General features: G+C 36.4%; 1 protein-coding gene across 1 annotated transcript; it reads right to left on the minus strand.

Moving 5' to 3' along the window:
* Nucleotides 1–182: 182 nt before the first annotated feature.
* On the minus strand, nt 183–7754 carry LOC127977812 (vomeronasal type-2 receptor 1). Its single transcript, XM_052582952.1, has 6 exons — nt 7474–7754; nt 6499–6790; nt 3551–4360; nt 2855–3082; nt 1818–1941; nt 183–1721 (listed from the first exon to the last, which is right to left on the minus strand). The coding sequence occupies exons 1-6, from the start codon at nt 7713–7715 to the stop codon at nt 661–663; spliced, it is 2757 nt and encodes a 918-aa protein (XP_052438912.1). The 5' UTR covers nt 7716–7754; the 3' UTR covers nt 183–660.
* Nucleotides 7755–11070: the final 3316 nt, after the last annotated feature.

Consider the following 11070-nt stretch of genomic DNA (forward strand, 5'->3'; position numbering starts at 1 on the left):
AAATAATAATAATAATAAATTGTTCCTTGATCATTTGAAATTAAATGCACAAAGTATGAAAACAAAATGTAACTGTATGAATATATTTATATACATTGCGTTCAGCGTGGAAAGGTCTTAAAGTTTGATATTTAGATTTTTTTTTTTTTTTTTTTTTGGTCTGCTCTATAATTTTTTTTTTTTTTATGGTTTAATTTTTTTTAAACCAAGCTTCATAAATGAGCCTTCCCAGCATTCTGATGTAAGATGAATACAGTGGAATGGAGCAGTTAAAAATAATTTGGACTTGTCAGCAAACCTGCAGTTAGAATATTAAAAGTGTTGCAAGCTAATTTCAGCTTAAAGGTAAGATAGCACGAAAAAAAAAAACACTCTGCTAGGGGTAATAGATAATGAAATATGCTCATAAAAACTATGATTATAATCATGATAAATTCTGAAAAAAAAAATATTATTATTATTATTATAAGTAGACATGGAGAAAAAATTTGTACAACATTATCATATGACCCCCTTAAAGCCATTTACTGTTATTCCCATTAAGTTTTAGTTCTGACATCAGGCTAAATTTATATCAAAGATCCTTGAAATATGGCAAAGTCCAATATAATAAGATTTCTAGATTCACAGTGACACAGTAGATAGTCTTAGGGACTGGCTTCAGTCATCTAGAGACACAGTGGATACTGTGGTTCCATTAGCGGATGCGGAGCTGGCAGCAGCAATGTCACGTGATTTGGCTCGGGGTATCATCAGTTCCTCTTTGTTCCTCTCTGGTTTGATAAGCAGCACATAGCACTTGGGGATGAAGACGCACGCGAGCAGACCGAAGCTGGAAGCCAAGATGGCGAAGATTTGCACCGCCACCATGAATTTCCCCCGCGTGCTCAGGTAGGCAGGCACGAAGGAGATCCAAACGATGAAAAACACCAACATGCCGAAGGTCACGCTCTTGCCCTCGTTGAAGTGGTCTTCCAACTTTCGTGCCACAAAAGCAAAAACGAAAGTCAGCACAGCCAAAAGAATGTCATAAGCAAAGATGGAGCAGATGAAGATGATGTTTCCAGGGTCGCACTCTAGGATGATCTTGATGTTCTGGGCGGCTGTGTTCTTCACGGGATATGGAGGCATCAGAATCAGCCACATGGTGCAACCCACCGCTTGGATCAGGGTGCACACGATCATTATCGCCCTCTGGTGCCTGGGATGTATAGGGTCTATATCATTCTTCTGAGGAATAGCTGGAGCCATGACGGCAGTGTCGGGACTCTGCTCAGATGCCGCTGCTGCTGCTTTGGCTGCCTTCATAGCAGTTTTGACGGCTTTTACGGCTCTGGCTCTCAGCATGAGCAGAGCAGATTTACCCATTAGCGAGGAGAGGATCAGAGCAAAGCCTACAGCCAAGGCCACCTGGCTGGTCATGCAAGACCACATCTGAGGCTCACCGAGGAACGCAATAGAGCACATGAAGGTTATCACTAAACCCAGCAGCAGGGAGAAGCTGAGCAGTGGGTCGTTGGCATTCACCAAAGGTGTGTTAAGGTGCATCAATAAGATAATCGCAACTGCAATAGTCGCTAAAGCCCCGAAAGCAGCAATGGCGATCAGTGTGATCCCAAGAGGTTCACCGAAGTCCAGGAATTCAATGGTCTTTGGCACACACGTATCGTGATTGGCATTGGACCAGTAGTCTTCATCGCACTGGATACAGCCTCGTGCATCTGTTGGAAGCGTGTGAGTTGTTAAAATGGACTAAATGGTCAGTTAAAAATAACCAATAATAAAAAAAATACAAAAAATCTCATATTTCCCATGACCTGTTGTGTTCGAGATCTCGCCATCTGCGCAGGGGATGCAGTCAAAGCAGCAGACTGGTTCTCCTTGCCGGATACCCATCCTGGTGCCGGGCTGGCATCGTTCACTGCACACAGATCGTGGCGTCTGGAACACAAGCAGTACAATAGAGAAACAACATTTGATCTTCTTAAGCTTTTAGTCTATGAGATTCCACATGCAATAACGACAAACTATTTTACTTAATTAAATATATACAAAATTAAATGTACTTAATAAGTAGATATAAAATATTTATCAAATATATATAAACTTAAGAGTAGATTAAATATTTAATGTTTTAATCAACATATACTGTTTATATTTATATTATATTTGTTAAACATATATTAATACGGCAGGGAAACACAACATTTTATTTTATTTAGTTGTTCATCTATAAGATCCAACATGCAACATGATCACATATTTATTAAATATAAACTCAATTGAATGCATTACATATTAAATATTTATTAAATATATATTAAAATATTAAGAATAGAATAAATATTTAATGTTTAAGCAACAAAAATATTTGTCAAACATATTAAATATCAAATATTAAATCCTGTATTCTCTCCCACTTTCTCTCTATATAATAGTATATTAATTACTGTAATTGATAGTCATACATTTTTTATAAAATATACCTTAGACAGACAGACAGACAGGTAGATAGATAGATAGATAGATAGATAGATAGATAGATAGATAGATAGATAGATATATTACAGCATGAATACTTATCAAAATAAAATTTAAATATAGAATGTAGATAGATATGAAAATATGTACTGAATATAAATTAAATATACAAAATGTTTTTTTTTTAAATATATACACACACACACATACACACACACACAAAAGAGATTAAAACATGAAATGCTGTTATGGTTAGAAGATTGATATTGCACATTTATTCAACATATATTAAATATTAAACTTATTGGTAGTATATATGCTCTATTTTATACCATACTAAACTACACTGATCACTTCACATAACATTCCTCACCTCCAGAATATCATTGTTCCATATAATGGAGTCATTATTGATGATCAACCTCTCCTCAGGGGCTGCTGTGCTGTTGTAGTAACCAATGGGGGTATATGCAATCCCTCCTTCCGAATCGCTCTGCCAATTTAAGATTTCATAAAAGCCATCTACATCGCCATCGTGGAAGTATATCTCCTCTTTGGTGTGAGGAACAGTGTATCGGAGATTTTTCAAGTAGTACATCAGCTAAAAGGAAAACACATAATAGTTATAAATGACACGACATAAAAAAATACAAAATACCGTATTTTTCGGACTATAAGTCGGACCTGAGTATAAGTTGCATCAGTCAAAAAATACGTTATGATGAGAAAAAAAAAACATATATAAGTCGCACTGGACTATAAGTCGCATTAATTTAGAACCAAAAACCAAGAGAAAACATTACCGTCTACAGCCGCGAGAGGGCGCTTTATGTTTTCAGTGTAGACTACAGGAGCATTGAGCATCATAGAGCGCCCTCTCGCGGCTGGAGATGGTACTGTTTTCTCTTGGTTCATTTCTCTTAGTTAATTTCTCTTGGTTCATGTCAAATTAATTTAGATAAATAAGTCGCACCTGACTATAAGTCGCAGGACCAGCCAAAACATGAAAAAAAGTGCAACTTACAGTCCGGAAAATACGGTAAATAAAAACGGTCAAAGTGTGTTGTACCTGCCAAGGCTCAAATTTCGTAATGTCGGCACATGTCCCATTCTCAAATGGGCCACTGCCGGGTTTACAGTGCTCTAGGTTATGGAGTGCATGTGCCACGGCATATACAGCCTTATACACGTTATATGTTATCCTCAACTGTGACACGTCCGTGAAAGTATTATTTAACTTCTCCAGCATCTCTTCTCCAGTGCATCTCCTCGTGCCTCTCAATACCTGCCGATAATTCAAAGTGCAGTTGAAGACTATTCCCCAAAACTCTTCAGTCAGAGTGTCATTGTATGGAGTAACGCTCAGCAGATGCTCTTTCAGGCCTGGTATATCCGCACGCTTGACCGCGAACCCTATTGTACCTCCCAGGACAGGCAGTATGTCGGGGTGGCGGGAGATGGCAGCTGACGTGACCCAGGCCTCGCTGGCGATCCAGGTGCGGTTGGTGACGTTGTTGCGCAGCAGTTCCCCCACTAGGGGGCTCATATCCACATCGGAGGAGAACACCACGATGATCTTAGCCGTGGAATCCAGCACCGTCTGCACGATGCGCTCGATGGCTTCTGGGTTACTGACCTTGGGGAGGGTTTCGGAGAAGGATATGCAAACTCCCGCCTCCTCCACCACCTCCTTGAACCTCTTGATGCCGTATTTCCCGTAATCGTCCTCAGCGGCGATGCAACCCACCCAGGTCCAGCCAAATTGAAGCACTAGTTTGGCCATGGCCACAGACTGGTGCTCATCGCTAGGGATGGTGCGGAGGAAGGTGGGGTACTGAAACCTGCTTTCCAGAACTGAGCATGAGGATGCGTAGCTCATCTAGGGGAGCGGGAAAACAAATGCAGTTTAAATGCTCAAAGATGGATTTCTTGATGGATTTCTGATATTATTAAATAGTAATTAAAAGATGGAATAAATTGAACCCCCCTCCCTCCCGACATTTTTTTTTTTTTATAATAATAAGCCAATGGAAAATCTTAAAAGTCTTAAAAAATTTAAGTTTAAAATGTGCTCAAGAAAAGTTTCAAATGAATGGCTATAAAAATGGCATGTGGTATACCCGTCAAAGAGCAGTCAAGAGACTGAATAAGTGTACACAACCAGTCAAAAGGTTTTAAACAGTAAGATTTTTAGTGTTTTTAAAGAAGTCCCTTCTGCTCACCAAGCCTGCATTTATTTGATCCAAAATACAGCAAAAAACAGTAAGATTTGTAATAGTTTTACTATTTAAAATAACAGATTTCTATTTGAATATATTTTAAAATATATATTTATTCCTGTGATATCAAAGCTGATTTTTTTAGCATCATTACTCCATTCACACGGTCCTTCAGAAATCATTCTAATATTCAAATTTGCTGCTCAGAACACAGTTATTTTTATTGTGCTGAAAAACAAAGTAGTAAAAAAAAAGAGTAGATATTTTAAGGTTTCTTTGATGAATATAATAAAAATCAAAATAAAGGCACTCATCTGAAATATAAATCTTTTGTAGTTTTGTAACATTATAAATGTCTTTTTTATGATTTTGCTGTCTTTTGGATGAAATAATGTTGTCTTGGTGGGCAGAAAAGGATTCTTTTTATTAAATTAAAAAATCTAAATGTTCAAATATTTTTGACGGGTAGTGGACAAATTAATCACCATTCAACTGTTTGAGAGAAGTCTCTTATGCTCTCTAAGGCTGCACTGAAGTCATCAAAAGTACAGTAATACTCCAAAATATTAATACAATAACTGTTTTCTATTTCTAAATATTTAAGAATGTATATTTAAAAAAACTTAACCAAACTTTAATGGTATTGTGTATGTATGTGTGTGTGTGTGAGTGTGTATATATATATATGTGTGTATATATTTATATATATATATATATATATATATATATATATATATATATATATATATATATATATATATATATATATATATATATATTTATATATATATATATATATATATATATATATATATATATATATATAAATATATATATATATATATACATACACACACACACCTTCTCATTCAAAGAGTTTTCTTTATTTCCATGCATATGAAAATAGTAGAGTCACACTGAAGGCATCAAGGGCTATTTGACCAAGAAGGAGAGTGATGGGATGCTGCGCCAGATGACCTGGCCTCCACAGTCACCGGACCTTAACCCAATCGAGATGGTTTAGGGGTGAGCTGGACCGCAGACAGAAGGCAAAAGGGCCAACAAGTGCTAAGCATCTCTCGGGGAACTCCTTCAAGACTATTGGAATACCATTTCAGGTGACTACCTCTTGAAACTCATCAAGAGAACGCCAAGAGTGTGCAAAGCAGTAATCAAAGCAAAAGGTGGCTACTTTGAAGAACCTACAATATGACATATTTTCAGTTGTTTCACACTTTTTTGTTATGTATATAATTCCATATATAATTCCACATGTGTTAATTCATAGTTTTGATGCCTTCAGTGTGAATCTACAATTTTCATAATCATGAAAATAAAGAAAACTCTTTGAATGAGAAGGTGTGTCCAAACTTTTGGTCTGTATATATATATATATATATATATATATATATATATATATATATATACAGTAGGTACAGACCAAGTATAGTATAAAAAAAGTATATTATATATATATATATATATATATATATATATATATATATATATATATATATATATATATATATATATATATATATATATATATATATATATATATATATATATATATATATATATATATATATATATATATATGTATGTATGTATGTATGTATGTATGTATATGGATAGATAAACTGAACGAAGCTTTTCTCTTAATTAAGATATTACAACTTTTTTGTACTTTATGTAAAAATGGATTCAGGTCATGCCGTTCTTTTATAGTAATTTATAAGTAATAGATCTAGTTATAATAGATCCATTGCCCCAAATACAGTGGTAGTTGAAAAGGTACTTGTGGGAAATAGTAGAGGCCGAGTATCCGGGCTGTAGCTATGGACAGATCAGAGCCTCCAGCCCCCACCAAAGCAGAGAGAGGGGGTCCATCCCCGCAGCGGTAGTTGGGCACAGCCTCGTCCTGGCCCGTCAGGAAGGTGAGCGTTCCCTCCACGGCTTTGGAGATGGTGAAGCAGGAGTCATAGATGACGTAACCCAGATCAGTAAAAGGTAAGATGTCAGTTCTGTTGTTGATCTCATTCAGGGCAAACAGCATGGTCTGAGCCCAGCGGAAAGTACGGAAGTTAAAGCTGAGTGGGAATGCACATGTTAGAATGTGTTAGGGTCTTACAGACATAATTCACTAAAGGTGCTAGCTTGTGTTTATTTCAGTTTGCATGACTGAAATGTTCATGTTTAATCCAAGTTACAATTTAATTCATCTGCTTTTATATATCTTGCCAAATCGTACTTACGATCTTGTTGATGTTGCTCTCATTTCTCCTAGAATCTAAATCTATTTATACCACGGCATGTAATACCAGCTGTCACCACTAGATGTCTCCAGGGAGGTTGATTAGCACAGTAAACTGTACAACAGATTATTTTCCATTAATGATGAGTTTATGGAACATAAAAAGTAGTGGTCTCTCAGGAGGACAAGTTGTAATTATTCCTTGGACAACAGTTTGATTAATTTCGCATGATCAATGATTTTGTAATATTGCAATTACAAAGTAAAGACGCAAGACAAATTAAGACGGTAATTAAGCATTTGAAATGAAGCCTCTTTTAATTTTAGAAATATGCTTTAGAAATAGTATAACGTTCTAATAACGACAGACAAGTATGCACGTTTTCTTTGAGTGCATTATTTTGATAGTAGGCTACACATCATAAGATATCGACTGAGTAACTTTATTGCCCATTCAAATATCACGCAGTTCCTGTCGACTTTTCGCTTGTATAATAAATATAAAATAGAGTTTCTCACCCCTCACAATCAGAAGACTCTGGAGCGATCGTGGTGTTGCTGTCAGTGTCAATCAGGCGCTGATGAACGGGAAACATACCGCCAATAACCACCGTCTTCTTCTCCACTTCTTTATACCCCTTCAGGTTGAATTTGGCCTTGAGTTTGCAGCTCCCCTCAGCAGCGGTGGGGTTGTAAAGGTAAGAAACTAAACATAAAACCACCAAAAAGCGTCCTTTGGAGCTCAATCCAGTTAAATCCATTTTTAGAGTAGTAACATGTAAAAGACACGCTGCTTTGGAGTGTATGTGTTTGGAGAGGAACGACAGACACTATGAATTAACTACGCCTGAGTTCCCATCAGCTCTTCTGGGATCTCTGAAGATTGCATAAGACAACTGATCAAAGCTGCTTTTAATGTGGGTTCACATCAGGGGCAGAAAAATAACCAGGACTCAAGGTATTATGTTGCAAACTGGCAGAATACCTATTATTATTATTACGTTTTTCATTATATTAAATAATTTGTCTATTCAGTAATGGGATTAGTACCACTGCTTAGATATAGTTACTCAGAGGAACATTCTGATGAATCATGTAGGATAACTGTTTTTTAAAATGCTTTTGATGATGAAAAAAAAAATCTAGGTTTAATGGAATTGTATTATTCATTTATTTTTATTTTTTTTATTTTTTTTTTATTTTTTATTTTTGGAGGAAATACCTTTATTACACAATTAATCTGACAATATACAGGCAATAAAAAATATAAAATAAATAAAACTTATTTTTTATTTTACCAACCCCAAATTTTTTAAATGTATATCAGAAAAGGAAAATATATATCCAACATTTTGGGGACGAATGTCTTCATATATCGTTTTGACATTTTTACGAGCAAATAATAAAAAAAACAATACAAACAAATAATTAATTTATTATTCAGAAAAGTTATTATAATCAGTGTTGGGGGGTAATCCATCACAAGTAACATGATTTACATAATCAGATTACCTTTTTCAAGTAACTAGTAAAGTAATGCATTACTTTTTAATTTACAATAAAATATCTTGAGTTACTTTTTCAAATAATTAACTACTTTGTTTTCCCATTTATTCACTGACAGCTATCCAGTCACCATGTTGAGAGAAATCGGGAGTAAGTGCAGAGGTGCCGTGTGAACATGATTTAACTGTAGTTTAAGACTCAATGTGGACATGCATTTACTCATCTCACTTGCATAAAAAAAACAACTAAAAAACAAAAAAAAAAAAAACACCAGATTCAGTATTCCTCAAAATGATTGAAACCAATGCAATGCAAACATGCAATAATTACATTTATTAAATAACTCAAATATATTTTATGCATTTAATCCCATAATCAATATCTTTGCTGCCGACCTTCGATGATGATTTCCTTTCTCTTTAGAGTGATACAAGCTCTTGGTGCATAACAAAGATCTGTAAAGTTGCAAAGACTAAAGTCTCAAATCCAAAGAGATATATATAATATAATATAATATTTTTTTTTTATAAAAGTTAAGAGTCAACCACGTCCTCCTAAAACAGCTCATTCTAAAATGCCCCCCACACGTCTACATCACTATGTGGGAAGAATTGCATAACGCCGCCCAAATGTTCATTCGTAGAAAGAAGGCTTAACTTTTATTCTCGCTGTTGCTGCCACCGCTGTCATGTTGTGGAGTAGCTGTGTGCTTCATTGTGAAAGAGAAACAACTTAGTTTGGTCTTTCAAAAGAGGACACAACTAGAAATCAGTAGTTAAGTTGTATTTACAACACTGTTCCAGAACAGTTCAACCCAAATATTCAGTTGTGTGCAGCGCATTTTATGGAGGACTGTTTCCTGATCCTGGGAGAGAAGACTACAATGCCAGCTGTTCTGACTCACAAGCCCCTTTCACACTGCACGTCGGACCCGGCAAATTGCCAGGACATTGCCGGGTGTCCCGGAACTTTGCCAACACGTCCCGGGATTGATTCCGCAATTGAACCCGGGTCGGGGACCTAGTTACATTGCTGGGATAAATCACGGGATGAGTGCTGTGTGAACAAAAGCCAGATCTAATGCCGTGTCGTAGCGACGACGCACGTTATCGCGCAAATTTTTTAACGGCTGTTTTGAAGGAAGATTAACGTTCAAGACGAAAAAATATGTGCAAACTGTAATGAAGCAGAGATCAGTTAGTTCCTCACTTTCCGCGCTGATGCCGAGATCGTTCGCCAGCTTCAGTGAAAGTATAACGTGCCTAAAATTTTCGACTCGTACATTACACGTCACGCCCTGATGTAACGTGTCGTTACGGGACCTTTACCGGTTGTGTTTGAACGCACGCACATATTCCGGGTCATCACTGGCAGTGTGAAAGTGCAAAATCTAGCAACCCGGGAACAATTGCCGGAACACTTTACCCGTGTATTTGCCGGAATCACAGTGTGAAAGGGGCTACAGTATGTAAGTACGTTTTCATATGTAAAGGATTTGCCACTGATTATATAAATGTAAATTCTGAGCAGTGTAGAGTAGTGCTTGTTGTTTGTCATTTCTCAGATCACAAATGCAGACATGGTTTTATGTTTACGTGGTGCAATGCAGTGCATAAGAAGGCATTATAAGTCAGCGGTTGTCAATTCCTGTCCTCGCACATCCGGTTCTGCACATTTTGTATGTTTCTCTTATCACTTAAGATGTTTGTTCTATTTGAACGTAAGTGCCCTGCGAAGTGGACATCACAGGATATTCTGCCATGATTCCAGTTCAAAGTGCATTGAAGTGTGCGAGACATGAATTTAAATTGTATTTATTTATTGATGTTACGTTTGTCCGTATGTGAAGACGTTGCGCAGCGCAAATCGTTAAATGTGTTTTCCGAAGAGAACTTCAACAGATTTCCCCTGCTTTTTCATGCATGGAGCTCACTTTTAAAGAGCCGATTATCTGAATCTGGTGTGTTAACAGAGAGACATACAAAATGCAACAAATGCCAATTTTATAATGGGTTTTAATGTTTTTGTCTAGGAAAAGTATAGTATAATACAGAATAGTAACGCAATAATCTATCACTGAGCCACAGGAACACTGACAAATGGGACATCCTTCAGTCTCGTAGACTTAATGTACTTAAAGTGCACATGAAGTGTTCCATTTGGGACAGTGCCTAAGGGGTGTAACATTTCCATCACACACTTGAGGTATTCATCCAATCACAGCTCACTGGATAGCTGGCCAATCAAAGCACACCTCGCTTTTCAGAACGATGAGCTTTGTAAAATCAATGCATTTCAGAAAGTCGGGGCAGAGAGGAGAAACAATAATGTGCAGTATGTGGAAAATAACGTTTTTTTTTTAAATTTAAAGCACATTTCATTATACCAAATGTGTTCTTTTTAACAACATCACATAACCCCTTTTTAAAATAAACATGACACTTTATTTTTCTTTATTTTTGTTTCATTGCTGAAGAGTGTTGAACTTTCTTCTCATGCATTCTATGCTTCATGTGAGCTGAGGTGTATTCATTTCACTTTTGGTGTGAAAGGGCCTATTACATTTTTATATTAAAAACAAATTAGCAAGCGCAGACCAGAAGAGAAAAA

Source organism: Carassius gibelio, chromosome B18 (assembly GCF_023724105.1).
Source record: "Carassius gibelio isolate Cgi1373 ecotype wild population from Czech Republic chromosome B18, carGib1.2-hapl.c, whole genome shotgun sequence".
Lineage (NCBI taxonomy): Eukaryota > Metazoa > Chordata > Actinopteri > Cypriniformes > Cyprinidae > Carassius > Carassius gibelio.

Coding starts and splice junctions, on each gene's coding strand:
- LOC127977812 (XM_052582952.1), bottom strand. CDS start 7,715: ATGGATTTAACTGGATTGAGCTCCAAAGGACGCTTTTTGGTGGTTTTA. Junction 3,083..3,550: donor CGAAATTTGAGCCTTGGCAG/GTACAACACACT, acceptor TTTTCCTTTTAG/CTGATGTACTACTTGAAAAA. Junction 1,942..2,854: donor GGAACAATGATATTCTGGAG/GTGAGGAATGTT, acceptor CTTGTGTTCCAG/ACGCCACGATCTGTGTGCAG.